Raw genomic sequence first — 17073 nt, 5'->3', positions numbered from 1 at the left:
GAGGCCCGAAGGGTGTAGATATTCCTGGGACTGATGAAAGGGGAGAGGAGATGAGGATCCCTGGCTGAGTGACCAGCACATGCCGGCAGTGGGGAGCCTGGGGTTGCGGGGAAGCCTAAAGAGCAGGTTTGCTGGTAACAACAAGGAGCGTCGAGAAAGAGTCTGGAAGAGAGCCAGGCCGAGAAACAAACCATCCGGGAGTGGCCCAGGACATAAGTCCTTATGCAATAGAAAATCTGTCAGCCAACTCTGGTCAAACAGTAAACTGGGCCCATTCCAGCCAAAGAGGACTCACTCTGTGAGAGACCTGAATTAATATGATAGGACAGGCAGTCCTGGGTGGCCGAAATTTTTCAAAATTTCAAAATAGCACGTGACACGAACACAGTTTCAGAAACAAGCGCTTTTTCTGTTATTTGTATAAAAGTCCCTTTAATGACCTCCTTGCCACCTCTCCCCCCTTTCCTCTCTCCCCTCTTCTTACATTACTGAAGAGAGAATAAAAAATCACAGAGGTGTGAGGAGTCTACCAGAGTATTTCAGGGATTGGACTTGCCTGGCCTGTGAGAGGCCCTGGGTACAGTCTCCAGAGCTAAAAAAAATCTTTAGAATATTGACTCTGCCTTGGCTAGAGGAAATGAACTGGCAAATGAATCTTTTTTTAAAGGAAACTTCTGTCTGCCTGCTTTAAGATAAATGTTTGACTAACATTTAAGGATATTGGCTTAGTGAGGGTGTGGGAGGGTGAGGAGGGCAGTGGCAAATGATTAAACCTGACCTGGTGTCCACGTTACTAGGCAGGGGAGGAAAATCGTCCTGCTCCCACAGAGCTCTCGGGCATTTGTGTTTCATCTAAACAGTAGAAGAACCACTGAAGAGGTGCAAGCAGGGGCAAGGTGGAGTCAGAGTGGAGAGTGTGTGCCCATTACTCTGTTCGTGTCGGAAAGAGTTGGCTAGGGCAGCGGGGAAAAGGAGACTGTTGCAGTGTTCCAGGTCATGGGAAGTAGTCAGAGCGGAGAGGAGGCTGGGGAGCTGTACCAGCAAGCTTCCCAGAAGGACTGCAAAGGAGACAGGAGTTCTCTGTGAGTTCGAGGCCAGCTTGGTCTACAGAGAGAGTTCCAGGACAGGCTCCAAAAGCTACAGAGACTCTGTCTCGGAAAAAACTAACTAACTAACTAACTAACTAAATAAATAAATAAATAAAATACTGAGACAAATACTCAGAAAGATTCAGGAATTTGCTCAAGGTTAGGGTTTTTTTTTTTAAATCAAACAGGGAGCTATTTTCTTTTCCATTCTCCTTCCTCCCCCCCCCCCCCGCCCCAGCTTTTCCCTCTCATCTCACTATGCGGCCCACACTTCTAACTCCTGGCCCCAGGTGATCCTTCACCTCAGCTTCCTGAGTAGCCGCAACTACAGTGACCAGCCGGCACTAGTATCAACCTGACTTTACATTTTTGTTAACATACAAAGAATTAAGGTACATTGTGGCATTTTCAAACACTTTATTTTAGTTGGTTTTCTTTCTCCCCATTTTCCCCAATCCTGAGAATTCATAATGTGTCAAACTGATAGGAGAAAAAGAGTTCTTGACTTCCTGAATATGCGTGTGTGTCTGTGTGTGTGTGTGTGTGTATGTGTGTGTGTGTAGGCCAGAGGACAACCTCTGGCATCATTCCTCTGGCACCATCTGCCTTTTACAAGGTCCTGCATTGACACAGTAATGACCAAGTATGCTAGGCTTGCTGGCCAGTAAGCTTTGGGGCTCTACCTGTCTGCACCTCCCCAGCAGTGGGGGTTTCAAACTCACCCAACATTTTATCATTGGTTCTGAGGATCCAGTTTCAGTCCTGCTTGTAAGGTAAGCACTTTACCGACTGCGCAATCTCCGTCTTGTCCTTTCTGTCATCTATGTATCTATTGAAGCTTTTATATGTATGGGTGTTTCATCACTATGTGTATACCTGGTGTTGTGGAGGCCAGAAGGTGGCATCAGATCCTCTGGGGTTGGAGCAATAGACTGTGGTGAGCTGCCACGTGGGTGCTGGGAATTGCAAGTGGGTTTTTAGAAGAGCGGTAAGTGCTGAGTCATTTCTTCAGCCTCTGTTTGTTTGTTTGTTTGTGAGACTAGGTCCTACTAAGTTGCTCATACTAGTCTCATGATCCTCCTGCCTCAGCCTCCTGAGTGCTGGGATTACAGCATAAATCAATAGGCCCGGCTGCTGACTGTTTTTCTTTACTACTTAATTCCTGCACAAATAGCTCACATGAATGTGGGTAATCACTTAAGAACTTTGTCAGTCCCTTCACTATGAATGAGAGATAAAAATGTTGACTGTTAGGGCTGGAGAGGTGGCTCAACAGTAAGAGCATGGGTCGCTATTGCACAGGACTTGGTTTCAACTTCCCCGCATCAAGCACATAATGGCCCACAACTAACCATAACTCCAGTTCTGGGGGGGTTCAACACCATCTTCTGGCTTTGGGGGCACCAAACATGTATATGCATGCATGCAAAATACCCATACACACAAAAAATAAAAATAACAACATTTAGCTGGGCAGTGGTGGCATGCACCTTCAATCCCAGTACTTGGGAGGCAGAAGCTGGTGGATCTCAGTGAGTTCAAGGCCAGCCTGGTCTACAGAGAGAGTTCCAGGACAGCCAGCATTGTTACACAGAGACATCCTGTCTCAATAATAATAATAATAATAATAATAATAATAATAATAATAATAATAATAATTTAATTAAATAAAAACATTTGAGAGTTAGATCAATTGTGTACAGTGTTTAACAGTTCATAGCCTATACTTAAACTTCTAAAGTTATTGTTATAAATAATATACTCCATATGGAAAAGTTAGAAAATGAAGATTAAGTCAAAGTAAGAAAATAATTTTTAAAAAAATTTTTTTCAAGACAGGCTCACTCTGTAAACCAGATTGACCTCAAATTTACAAAGATCACCTACCTCTACCTCCCTAGGACTGGTATTAAAGGCAGAATTTTTTTTTTTTACCTAGAGCTATTGTTGTGAACATTTTTCTACTCATATATGTGCACATGATAGCTAACTGAAAATACAGCAAGGTATAAACCATATATATATGTATGTATATAGATACAATCCACCATGCAGGACTCCTTGTGGATGCCAGTGCTCTGTGAGTCATATCGCTTGTCATCTGGGACATCAGTGCCTCCTTGATTTCCACTAAGTTTTTCCTCTCGACATCCTCGGAACGCTCTGATTTGTCACAGATCAGTGCTTTGAGAAGGAAGGGGAAATGAACAGTACCAAGCAGCAGAGGGCTGAAATAAGATTCCTGATTAGATGTTGTGCTGTCTAGTTTTATGTAGTAGGAGCTGCGGGCCTCTTCCCACAGCCTGCATCATACCATATTGGAATAGAAGCAATACACAGGATCTCATCCTCTGTGAAAACAAAAGAAGAAACTCTTTTCCAAAGTATCATATCCTTAGATCCAAATTCTGAAATCAAGGTATTTTGAAAATATCTATCTTGGATTAGTTCAGCAACATTTATAAACAAATATCTTTTAGCATCTGTTGCTCTTTCCTCAGCATTCAAACAATTCAAAGAGAGCACAATAGCATACAGTATCAGGATTCTCTGTGTATTTTCCATCTTTGTGCAGCTTTATTTTAACCTCTATTTCGTTTACTTTTACTTTTATTTTATATTTTCTGTATATCTTCGTCCTGGAATAACTCTTTAGACCAGGCTGTCCTTGAACTCTCAGAGATCCTTCTGTCTCTGCCTCCCAGGCATTGGGATTAAAGGCGTGTGCTACCACACCTTGAAGTCACAGAGGTCAATCTCCCTCTGCCTCCAAAGTGTTGGGATTAAAGGTGTATACTACCACACCCAACTACTTTCTTTCTTCCCAATTTTTTTAAGAACTTTAACATTTAGTCTGCATATATTTTTAAACACACTGTAAATCATTTAAAGTTTTCTTTGTCTTTGAATCTCTCTTTACTGTATATCTCTCTTTTTCTGACCACATGAGTCTTTAATTTACCAAGCAATATCAGTAGGATGAAAACCGTGGCTTTGACAGCTGGATTCAGCCCATTCCTTAGCTTTCCAGCCTCATGGCTGAGGTACCGGCTGTAGCCATGTTTATCACCACAACTCTGTGGCGTTTCAAGGTCCTTGCCAGCAAACAAGCTACAACACTCAAATGCTCTCTTTGTAGCTGACCTCCTGCCTCAAAGAGTGAGAGTTTGCCCTGGCAGGATGGCCCACAAAGCCAGCATTTTAAAACAGCACAACTTTTTTCCTGCTACGGCTGAAAACCGAAAAGCATGCCTTCAGCTTTTCACCAACACCATTTTCAGTATTTCATGGCAGGACCTCTTAAATGAGCTGCAAGGTTTCACAGCTGAAGCTGAGTCAGGAAGCCTCTCTTAGATGAGAGCACTTGCTTGCCTCTAGCAAGCAGAGCAGACCCGAGAAATTGTTGCTACCAAGAAAACATGCTTTACTCTCTTCTTTCCCAAGCTTTCTCAAGCTTTCTGTAGATTCAGTGCCCCACGTTGGGCGCCATCTGTAGTAGGAGCTGCGGGCCTCTTCCCACAGCCTGGCTCATGGCTGCCTGGACAGCTTATGCCCCAAAATAATGACACACAAACTGTATTCTTTTAAACACTGCTTGGCCCATTTCTATTCATGTGTGTAGCACCCCAAGGTGTGCTTACCGGGAAGATTCTAGCCTACGTCCATCCTGGGTCGGAGCTTCATTGTGTCTGCTCTGGAGAGGAGAGCATGGCGTCTGTCTCTCAGAGGAGCTGCCCTGCCTGCATCTGCCCGGGAGAGGGGAGCATGGCGTCTGAGCTCACTTCCTCTTCCTCCCAGCATTCTGTTCTGTTTACTCCACCCACCTATGTTCTAACCTATGAGGACCAAGCAGTTTCTTTATTATTTAACCAATGACCTTCCTCCATCAGTTTTATGTCAACTTGACACAAGCTGGAGTTATCTGAAAGGAGGGAACCTCAATTGAGAAAATGCCTCCATAAGATGGGACTGTAAGGCATTAGCTAAATTAGTGACCAGTTGGGGAGGGCCCAGTCCATTGTGGGTGGGGCCATCCCTGGGCTGGTGGTCCTGGGTTCTATAATAGATTCTTTTTTTTTTTTTTTGGTTTTTCGAGACAGGGTTTCTCTGTGGTTTTGGAGCCTGTCCTGGAACTAACTCTTATAGACCAGGATGGTCTCGAACTCACAGAGATCCGCCTGCCTCTGCCTCCCGAGTGCTGGGATTAAAGGCGTGCGCCACCATCGCCCGGCTCTGGGTTCTATAATAGAGCAGGCTGAATAGACCATGGGGAGCAAGTCAGTAAGCAGCACCCCTCCATGGCCTCTGCACCAGCTCCTGCCTCCAGGTTCCTGCTCTGTTTGAGTTCCTGTCCTGACTTCCTTCAGGGAATGTAATTGTAAGGTGGAAGCATAAGCCAAATAAACCCTTTCCTCTGTAATCGGTCATGTGTTTCATTGCAGCAACAGAAGCGCTAACTAAGACAGATGCTTCAGCCAAGTGGTGGTGAGAGTTTGGCTGCAGAGGGGTCAGCAGCGACAACAGTGGCGCAAGCTAGCTGCCCTGGGCATGAGCAGGTGGAACACAGGGATCCTCCTGTGAGAGAACTTTAGTGACTAAGGGAAAGGAGTTGGGGAGGGAGAGCAGAGCAGAGATAGTATGATCAATAGAATAACGTGCAAAGTGTGAAAGGTGGAGCCAAACGTATAAAGGTTGGATTTATGGCAGTATAAGGACTGATTTTTAGGTCTGGAGATCAAAACAGCAAAATCAGAACATTCCCATTGGCTTCAATTTCCTTCCTTCCTTCCTTCCTTCCTTCCTTCCTTCCTTCCTTTTTCCCCCTGTAAAGTATATTTATTTTATCTTTTTAAAAATATTTATTTATTCATTATGTCTATGTGTATGCCTGCAGGCCAGAAGAGGGCACCAGACCCCATTACAGATGGTTGTGAGCCACCATGTGCTTGCTGGGAATTGAACTCAGAACCTTTGGAAGAGCAGGCAATGCTCTTAACCTCTGAGCCATCTCTCCGGCCCATATTTATTTTATCTTATATGCATGAGTGTTTTGTCTTCATGTATGTATGTGAGCATGTGCGTGTCCGGTACCCAAGGGTCAGATGTAGGCACTGGGTCCCTGGGAACTGGAGTTACAGATGACTGTGGGCTGTCATGTCGGTATTCAAACTTGGGTTCTCCGCAAGAGCAAGGAGAGTTCTTCACCTCTGAGTCAGCCCTCCAGCCCTCCTTTCCCTTCTCCTTCTTTGAGACAGAGTCTCCTGTATTTCCAAGCTGGCTGCAAACTAGCTTTGTAGCCTGAGGATGACCTTGAAGTTCTTGTCTTCCAGGTCCTACTTCCTGAGTGCCTGGATCACGTGTGCTAGGAAGTGCTCCACCAACTGAGCTACACTCTCAGCCCTCAATGTTCCAGATATTCTGAGAGGTAAGCCTTCTTTCAAGAGTGAGGAGGTAGAGACCATGTTGAGGCTGAGAGGGAGAATGAGCATAGATGCTGAGCGGGTACAGAGCAAGCAGACAAAGGGCGGGTGCGGAGGAAGGACGGGTGCGGAGGAAGGACAGGGAGCAGACAAAGGGCAGGTGCGGAGGAAGGACCGGGTCTAACATGGCTCATCCCCATGCCATGCTTCTTCCTGGGGCAGACTTGGAGGAGGCAGAGGATAGCATCGCCTCCTAACTTACAGAAATTGCACTTGAAGGAAAAAGCAAAAAGGAATTTCTTCTTCTTTCTGAAGTGTGTGTGTGTGGGGGGGGGGTCTTACTATGTTGCCCAGATTGGCCTGGAACCCCAAGGTCAAGCCATCCTCCTGCCTCAGCGTGGTAGTTAGTCACTGTGCCTAGCTGAAAGCAGATTGTAGTAGGGGTCCGCTGTGTGTTCCTGGCTGCCCAGACTCCTGAAATAACCACACAGAAACAATGTTATTTGCAATTCTCCCATACCAGTAGATTAATAAATCTTAAAATTTCTTTGTATCCCTTCATGATACCAACAACTAAGAAAAGACAAAGTGTGGCCTCAACCTGAAGAGGATGTGCATGGAACCTACCACTAACGTACTCGATGGAAAGAAATTGGAGACCTTTTTCTTTTTTCCAAAATAAGCAATGGTTTTCTCAACTGTTTTTTTCTTATTTATTTTGTGTGTGTAGGTCAGAGGACAACTCATGGCTGTGGGTTCTCTCCTTCCTCCACGTTAATCCTGGGAATCTAATGTAGACCTCAGCCTCACTTGGTAGGAAGTGTCTTCACCTGCTGAGACTCCTTATCAACCTTTGGCAGGATTTCTTTACTGTTTTCAAATTTTTATTACATTTTATTTATTTTGTGTATATTTGTGTGAGTGTGTGTGTGCTGCAATATTCATGTGGAGGTCAGTGGCCAGTTTGCAGGAATCAGAATCAGTGCTCTCATGAACCAGTTCTACGTGTGTGGGTCCTGAGGATGAACCTTGAGGCTTGTCTTCAGGCTTGATAGCAGACACCTCTACCCACTAAGCCCTCCCTTCTTTTAAGATTTATTTTATGTGCATGAGTGCTTTACCTGCATGTATGCATGTGTACCACATGCATGCCTGGTTCCCTCGAAAGTCAGAGGAGGGTTTCAGATCTTCTGGAACTAGAGTTATGGATGGTAGTGAACAACCATGTCAGCACTGGGAATCAAACTCAGGTCCTCTGCAAGAGTAGCAAGTGCTTTTAACTACTGAACCATCTTTCTCGCCCTCCCACTAAGCCATCTCAATAGTTCCATGTATGGAATTTTATGGTGATAGGAGACGTTGTGAGGAGTGTCTGTGAGGGTGTTTCCATGACAGGGAAGACCAATTCTGACTACGGGCAGTGCAATCCCATGGGTTGGAGTCCTGGACTGGACCAAAGGAGAAAGTCAACTGAGAACCAGCATGCATCTGCCTCCTGCCTGCGACATAAACTGGGCACCAGCATGCATCTGCCTCCTGCCTGCGACATAAGCTGGGCACCAGTATGCATTTGCTTTCTTTCTGCAGACATAAAGTGAACAGCGACTTCACACTCCTGCCTCATGCCTTCCTACCATGATGGACTTTTATCCCTTCTCAGACTGTGAGCCAAAATGCATCTTTGGTAAATTCTAATTTGACTTCTTTGCAGAATCGATCAGTTGATCTTAAGATTCACATGGAAAAGCAAGAAACTCAGCAGTTCTGTAAAAATACTGACAGAGGACTCACGCTTCCTAACTTGATTGACCTTAAAGATGTATTTTATCATTTATTACATGCATCTCTATGTGTGGGCATGCACTTTTAAGTACCCACAGAAACCACAAGAGGGCTTTGGGTCCTCTGGAACTGTGAGCTGCCAGGTGAGGGTGCTGGCAATCAACCTTTGGTACTCTGAAAAACTAACAAGTCCTCTCAGCTGCGAAGCCATCTCTCCAGCCTCAACCTTAAAGCTACTGTAACGCTTCAGTAGAGGACGATATGGTGCTGCTGCAAGGACATGGGGACGAACAGGACAAAACTGAGTTTAGAACAAGCTTGCTCATTCGTCATTAATTCATTTTTTTTTTGTTTTTTGTTTCTTGTTTTTCGAGACAGGGTTTCTCTGTAGCTTTGCTGCCTGTCCCGGAACTAACTCTTGTAGACCAGGCTGGCCTCGAACTCCCAGAGATCCACCTGCCTCTGCCTCCCGAGTGCTGGGATTAAAGGCGTGCGCCACCACTGCCCGGCCATTAATTCATTTTTGATGAGGGTACCAGGATAGCTCACTGCGGGCAGGGGCTTTGAATAACACCAGGGCAGTTAGCCCACAGGTACACAAAAAGATGCTATGTATCATCAGTATTAGGGAAATATCAATCAAAATCAATGAAATATGAGTTCAGAAAAGCTAGAAAACTAGTATTGGTGAGGCAAAGGAGGGTCAGAGCTCGCAAGTAGGAACAGAACATGGTGCAGCTGCTAAGAGAAAGTCTGCGGCTTCCTTAAGAAATTAAAATAGCTACTTATGGGACATAATGGTCACACCCCTAGTTACCCCCAAAGAATTAAAAGAAAATCTTCTTTTGTTTGTTCATTTTTCACAGCAGGGTTTCTCTGTGTAGCCCTGGCTGTCTTGGAACTTGATCTGTAGACCAGGCTGGCCTCAAACTCAAAGATCCACCTGCCTCTGCCTTTCAAGTGCTGGGATGAAAGGCGTGAGCCGCCACTACCTGGCTTACTTGTATGTGAATGTGCATAACAGCATTATTCATGAAAGTCAGACAGTTCTGGGAATCAAACACAGGTCCTCTGCAACATGGTTGCATTCAATATTTGACATCAAATGAACAGATAAGCACAAGGTGGTTTATACATATAGTGGGCAGGGAGAAAGGGTAGCTCAGTGGTATAGTGTTAGCTTATTTCATACAAAGTCCAGGGTTTGATTCCCAGGACCATCATAACACAAATATACATACATACATATACACATTCATGCATGTGTGTATATATTATTTATGTGTATATATGTATATATATGTGTGTGTGTGTGTATGTGTGATGAATGATTACAATTCTGTTACTACAGAACTATTTTTAATTTTTTTTTACAGGGTCTTATTATGTGGCCCTGACTAGCTTGGAACTTGCTATGTAGACCACTCTGGTCTAGAACTCACAGAGATCCACCTGCCTCTGCCTTCAGAATGCTGAGATTAAAGGTGTACACCATCATACCTTGTGCTATTTTGTTTTTTGAGAGTGAGTGTCTAAGTATTCCAATCTGGCCTCCACTTAGATTTGCTGCTGAGGATGACCTTGAACTCTGGATCCTCTCAAGGGCTGGATAATAGGCGTAGGCACTGTGCTCAGTAAAGCTCGGCTAGGGACTGCGCCTAGGGCTTTGTGTGTGCTAGGCAGGCTCTCTACTAACTGAGCTGCGTGTCTAGCTATTCAGCTACTCTTGAACCAGGGATTAGTCACTGTTTAGTTTCCAGTTCTCCACCTTGTCCTAGTTCCTCAACGTGACCTACCCCATGGCTGCCAAATACAGCCATCTCCTGGTAAGCACTTCCTTGTGAGGCAAAATGCAAGCAAACTGAAGTCTAGTCTAATAGAAACCATTCAAGAGTCAAAGAACCTGAGTGGCTTTCGTCATTGCTCAGAGCATGATAGGAATTAAGGACCCGCCCCCCCCCCCACACACACACTTTTTGCTCTTTTTCATAGCACACCTTTAGTTCCAACTGGGGAGGCAGAGGCAGGCAGATCTCTGTGAGTTCACGGCCAGTCCCAGAGTGAATCCCAGTTCAGCCGAGGCTTCATAGCAAGATTTTGTATTAAAAAAACAAATAATTAAATGAAAAGATGTGTTTGTATGTATCTATGCATATGACTGTCTGCACACCTGTGTCTGTGTGGGTGTGGTAAGTGCCGGAAAAGGGTGTCCAGCTTTCTTCAGGCATCCTCTGCTGAACTCTCTTTGAAGCAAGGTCTCTCCCTCAGCATGGAGCTTGAGTTTTCTAAGTTGGGCTGAAAGGTATGCGAGGGTCAACCGTTAATGTGGGTGCTCAGATCCGAATTTAGCCCCGTGACTGTGCAGCAAGGGCTCTTAAGTACTGAGCCATCTTTGTAGCCCGACTAGAGAGCAATCCCGATCGCAGGGTTGTAAATGTACTGATTGCTACCTAAAAATGGCTGAAATGGTTTTGTTTATTTATTTTTTAAAGCAGGAGCTCATGTCACATACGCTGGCCTCAAACTCACTATGTAGGCAAGGATGACAATAAACTCTAGTCTGGTCGTCTTGCATCTACCTTCCACTCGGCTTTGTATGGTGCTGGGACTGAAACTTGGGTGCTGTGCGTGCTAGCCAAGTACTCTAGCAGTTGGGCTATATTCCAGCCCTAAAACATAAAAACGTTAAACTCATGCTAAATGCATTTTACTACTGTTAAAAAGTATCGAAATACCGATCCAAGGTATAACATGGATAAACTTGAAAACATGACACAGAGGGAACTTGGTGATAGATGACCTCATGTTGAATTATTTTGGATAAATCCTAGGAAAAAAAATTTATAGAGATAAAATAGATTACTGGCTGTGTTGGAGTGGAGCAGATAGGGAGTCACCTTCAACGAACAGAGTTTGTCTTGGGAAAAACTTAAATTTTCTTTTAATTGGTCATGGCAATGGATACACGGATTCATGGCTCATCATACTAAAACCCAGTAAGACTGTCTTCTTTTTAAAAAAAAAAAATACAAGATGGCTGGGTGGTGGATGTGCACACCTTTAATCCCAGCACTTGAGAGGCAGAGGCAGGTGGATCTCTGTGAGGACTCGGTCTATAGAGTGAGTTCCAGGACAGTCCCAAGGCTGTTATACAGAGAATCCCTGTCTCGAAACCTCTGGGAAAAAAGCAAGATAAAGGCACTTGCTACCCAAGCCTGCTGTGAAGATCCGAGTTGCATCCCTGGAAGGTGGAATTGGTTTGGAAAGTCCTCTGACCACTATAACAGCTTGTGCATCTGCCACATGCAATGATAAATAACACGCCATTTTTAATTGGCAGTATTGCTATCAAAGCCTCTTACAGAGGTCATTGAGATGTACCCCCAGCCCCGCCCACTATTTCGAATGGGTAAAATGTAAGTGTAAATTAGTAAATTATGTCTGAAGAAAGCTACTGTGGGTGACACCAGCCACAGGGCTGGAAACCATGGAAAGTTCAAAGGGCATCCAACCAGCGTTCCTCGGCAACTCTAATAAGGGGGCAGGGCTAGAAGCATAATCAGAATACTTCCACATTAGAAATCTCTTTAAGTCAATCATAAATTATAAGATTCACACTTTGGGGGTCTCAATGGTCAACACTGAACGTGCCTTTAAGACTGGACGGTGGGGCTGGAGAGATGACTCAGTGGTTAGAGCGTTTGTTCTTCCGAAGGACCTGGGTTTGGTTCCCAGAACCCACATAGTGGTTTATAATACTCTATAACAACAGTTCCAGGGGATTCAAAACTCTCTTTTGACCTCTGAGGCACCAGGCACACACACGGTGCACATATATACACTCAGGCAAAGTGTTCATACACATAAAGAAAGCTGTTGGGGGTGGGGAGGATTAGAAGCTGCCTGAGCTTCTCTGAGCTCAGCTGGTATGACTATGATCAATGGCCTGCAAAACTTTAACCCAGAGCTCGGCAGGAAGGCAGTGGTTTGATTCAACAAAAGGTCTAAAGAAACATCCAGAAACAGTCTTGCAACTGTAATTTTATTTTCTTTTGTGAAAATAAATTGGGAGTTTAAATTGCTCCAAAAACCATAAAAACAAAATGAAATACACACAGAAGAAGCTTGTGAGGTGGTGGGGGGAGGGGCAGAGGGTCTTAGAGCTTCGGCAGATTGTACTAGCACACGAGGGACAGGAACCAGGCAGTGGGAACTGGGTCCCGCCTGCCACTCTGAGACTGCGAGGCAGGAAGACTCAACTGTGCACCGAGAGGAACACAGACTTCTTGGAGGCACCTTGAGTCATTTTAAATGCAGAGGTGGGGGACCATTTCAGAGGAAGGACCTCTTTCCCCCCCCCACGAGAGCTCTCGGAGGCTGGCCCACTGGGGCCCGAAGGAGAGGGGGATGCTGGTGGGAACGGATCAGGCCAAGATGTCATCACACGTGGTCATGGCCTTACAATGGGCAGAGGACAGAGGGGCATGAACTGGTGTTGAACATGACAAAAACTTGTGCTAGGGAACAAGAGTGACCTGGAGGAAGGGAGCCAGGCTAGGACTCCAGGCCAGGCAACTTGGCAGATGCGGTGGGGGAGCTAGGGTAGGTGGGACCAGTGAGGACACGGGAGGGCAGAAAGTCAGGAAGAGAAGAGGTAGAGAGGCATCTTCCGCCCAGGAATACCCACCACAGCGCACGGGGCGAGAGCAACACACTGCTTTTCAGTGCTTTCTTGTGAAGATTTGGGGAGGCGGGGGTGAGGAAGGTTTTATTTTGTATTTTTTTTTTTTTTAAAAGCCTGAAGATCAGCTGTTGGTTACATCTATAGTCGTAAAGCACTGCCGTTACCAGTCACTTTACAGAATAGTCCAGAGTGGTCAAATATTGACCAATAACGTTTCCTTTTATCCCCTCCTCTCTCCTGAATCATTCCTACTTGGAGTCCCGAAACAGCCTGCACAGAACAGGGGGTGGCTTAGTGGGCAGACTTGGTGACCAAGGAAAGAGGCTGGGCTTGTAGCACAGGGAGGGCCTGGTGGGCATGGAGGGTAGCTGGGAAGGAAGGGGGAGAGGTCAGCAGAGCAGTGGGCACGGAGCCCAGAGGCAAGGGCCTGGATAGGAGTGGCGGCTGGCTGCCCATCTGGCTGGAGTTACTGGCTGTGGCCTTAGCGGCCAGGAAGGCAGCTGAATGGAGAGCCAGCTGGGCTCGGGTCTCCGGTTTGGTGGTGAGGGACAAGGGCTGGGCTTGCTCGGAGTGGGTGGCCGCAGGGGCAGCTGGCGATGCCAAGGCTGCGGAGGGAGTTGCAGGCGAGTCCAGCGTGCTGCCATGGGAAGAGGCAGGGCTATCGCAAGGCTTCTCAGGGGGCAGGTACTGAATACATGGCTTCTTGCTCTTGGAGGCCAGAGCACCTAAAGACAAAAACACAGGGGAAAAATGATCAGCTGGGAGCAATGGGAGGGGCAGAGAAGAGCAGTGGCCAGACACCGGTACAGTACAGTTAGCCTTGTGGATCTGTGGCTCCCCCTCTGTGGATTCAACCCAGAACCAATGAAAATATTCAGGGAAAAAAAATCTTTTCTGTACTAAACACACACATTTTCTTTTTCTTGCTGTTTTTTCACGAAGCAAATAGAACCTAGTAGCTATTTCCACACCATTCATTGTGTGGGGCGTTAGAAGCATCTAAAGTGGTGTAGCGTAGATACGCATAAGCTATATATAAATACAAGACCACCTACTCAAGGCACTCAAACATCTGTGGATCAGCAATCTGAGAAGCGGAGTATGGTGGGGCCCTGGAGCCAATCTGAAGGATACTGAGGGATGACTATGCATTGGAATCGTTAGGATTGCTTGAAAAATACTTGAAAAAAATTATATTGTGGGATGTGTGTGTGGAGGGCAGAGGTCACGGCTGAGCTTCTTCTATTGCTTTACACCTTAATTTTTTAAAACAATTGTTTTATGTGGATGGGTGTTTTGCCTATACATGTCTGTGTACTAGGTGTGCCTGGCACCTGTGGAGGCCAGAAGAGGGCATTAGATGCCCTGTAACTGGAGTGACAGATGTGTACAAGCGCTCTTCACTGCTGAGCCAACTCTCCACGCTCCACCTTCTTTTCTGAGACAGAATCTCTCACTGTCTATAAAGCCTGCTGTTCTTAGTAGATTAGATGACCAGGTTGCATGGAATCTTTATGTGGGTACCAGGCATCAGAAGGCAGCTCTTCATGCTTGCACAGACTTAATCCACTGAGTTCTAACTCCAGGCCGGGCTTTATTTGTTTGTTTGAGACAGGCTCTCATGTATCCCAGGCTGGCCTCCGACTGGAGCCAAGGACAATCTCAGGGTCCTATTTCTACCTCTGAAGTGTGGGGATAGATGCACAGTAGAACCTCTGTTTGATGTGGTGCTGGCTGCCAGGCTCAGGGCGTCGTGCATGCTCAGGCAAGCATTCCCTCAACTGAGCCGCACGCATCTCCAGGCTCTTCAAAGATTCCAAGATTAGGAAACTACACATAAGGACTCCCAGAGAAGGCACAGTCTAAAGACCAAATGCCCAAACTGACAAAGACGCACTCAGAATCTGATCAGAAAGAAACAGTTTAAAGTCTCCCACCTCATCCCCCTCCTTAAAGCCCTTAGCTGTTGAGATGAATCCCCAGCCTGTTTTAAAATCCTTGGCTCATGGCGCAGAGATGGGGCACTCCTGCGGAGCACTGTGGTGTGTCACATAACAGGTTTTTTGTCATCTCTATATTCTACCACTGTATGCGGCTGCACAGGAACATACAGATAACGGGAAGAAAGGAGGCCAGTGTACTGCAAACAGCACTATCAGCCTTATACTGAGATGAACCTGAGATGAAGGCCAGGACCTAAAACCCATCACCCCGAGCAACGCTCCATGCTAGTCGTCATCTGTTACAGCGTCTTATGTGATGTGGTTCCTGAACAAAGGCAAGCGCTGTTATTCTGGTGTGCAACCAAAGAACACCGAATTCCAGGGAATTCATAGCGAAGAGATGTGATGGGCAATCTTCACCGTTACCATGGAAACACACCTCTAAGTGTGTCCATAAAATGTTCATAAAATGTCTCCAGACAGTTTTAACAGAGCAAGGAGGACCCACCCTGAACACTGATGGAGGTCCTACATAAAAGGAGAACAAGGTGGGCACCCACGTTCACCCCCTTGCCTACTGACCAAGAATACAGTATGATCAGCTGTAGGGTCCTCCTACCACGAGGGATGGGATCCTCAAGCTCTAAGACAAAACAAAGCCTTTCTTTAGTTGCTTCTGCCAGGTATCAGGCATTTTGTCAAGGCAACGAGAAAAGTAACTAAACCAGGTGCTGTTTATCTCTAGCATGCCACCATTGGAAGGGAATTTCAGAGATTAATTCCACCTAATTCTTATTCTTACTGAATAACCCTTAAGGGACAACTCAGAGGGACTGAGCTTTGTTGGTTTCTCTCGCTTTAAAATACTTATTATTTTAATATAATATAACATATATTATAATATATAATTATAATAAATATAAGATAATAAGTATTTGAGGGGTGGTGGTGGCACACGCCTTTAATTCCAGCACTTGGCAGAGGCAGGCAGATCTCTGTGGGTTTGAGGCCAGCCTGGTCTACAAGAGCTAGTTCCAAGACAGGCTCCAAAGCTACAGAGAAATCCTGTCTCAAAAAACCAATAAATAAATAAATAAATATACTTATTATCGCCAGGCAGTGGTGGCACACACCTTTAGTCCCAGCACTTGGGAGACAGAGACTGATGGATCTCTGTGAGTTCGAGGCCAGCCTGGTCTACAAGATCTAGTTCCAGGACAGGCTCCAAAACCACAGAGAAACCCTGTCTCGAACCCCACCCCCAAGCCCTCAAAGTTTTCTATGAGGGATCTGGCAGCTCGTGTTCTCCTAGGGACCCCAGCCCAGGACTCACCCTCTGCCTCCTGGATTTGCTGCTGGGACTGTGTCTGGGACAGCTGCTTTTCTCTCTTCCTCTTCTTCTTCTTCCCCTGGAATACATGGCCACAGGATGAGAGGAGTAAGGACAGAATAACACCAGCTCTGCAAGAGGACCCCAGATCACCCCAGAACACAGGTGCCAGTCCCCCGTCTCTTGATTGCTTCTGGCAAGGGTGTTAGGAAAGGAGGCAGAGTGACCCCACCCTTCCTTCTCAAAAAGTCCCTCTGGTTGGGGCAGCCAGGCCTTCTTTTCCTTTATCCTTTACTTCCTCGAAGAGAGGTTACTAGTCTTTTAGAAGCCTCTTTTCCCCCTGCTCCCTCCTTGGGCATGTGCGTGTATGTGTGTGTGCATGTTTGCAGTGCACATGGGGACCAGAGGGCCAGATGCCATTCCTTAGGCACTGCAACCTTTTTTGGAGACATGGTTTCTTCATTGGCCTGGAACTTGCCACATAGGCTAGACTGGCTAGTGAGCCCCGAGGATTTGCCTCCTCCCCTCCAGTGCTGGGAGCCTAAGAACACAGCACCACGCCAGGCTCTCTGTGGGAGATTAACGCTCGTCTTCTGGCAAAGCAAATATTTTACCTCCCGAGCTATCACAAAAAGAAATCATATTAAAAAACCTGACAAGTTTCAAAGAATTTCTAGACACGGACACTAAGAATTCAAACTCAGTTTCCTTGTTTTCTAGAGAACAAGGCTACTCCTCTAAAAGCAAACTGGAGTTTTCACTCCTCTGAATCATGAAGATGTGCAACTCCTGGAGTGGTGTGTGTGTGTGCCTGAGTTCCTGCACG

The 17073-nt window shown here is 46.0% G+C and overlaps 1 protein-coding gene across 2 annotated transcripts in view; it reads right to left on the bottom strand.

Annotated features, from left to right (window-relative positions):
* Nucleotides 1-12349: 12349 nt before the first annotated feature.
* Nucleotides 12350-17073, bottom strand: part of Tcf7l1 (transcription factor 7 like 1) — a 162349-nt gene continuing 157625 nt past the window's right edge. For both annotated transcript variants that reach the window (XM_057774444.1, XM_057774453.1), the window contains 2 exons: nt 16251-16326; nt 12350-13699 (listed from right to left, as the gene is read on the bottom strand). In XM_057774444.1, coding sequence (XP_057630427.1) covers nt 13266-13699; nt 16251-16326 — 510 coding nt within the window. In that variant the 3' untranslated portion in view covers nt 12350-13265. The remainder of the gene's footprint in view (nt 13700-16250; nt 16327-17073) is intronic.

This window comes from Chionomys nivalis, chromosome 1 (assembly GCF_950005125.1).
Source record: "Chionomys nivalis chromosome 1, mChiNiv1.1, whole genome shotgun sequence".
Classification (NCBI taxonomy): domain Eukaryota; kingdom Metazoa; phylum Chordata; class Mammalia; order Rodentia; family Cricetidae; genus Chionomys; species Chionomys nivalis.
This window is presented reverse-complemented; position numbering and strand designations above follow the sequence as displayed.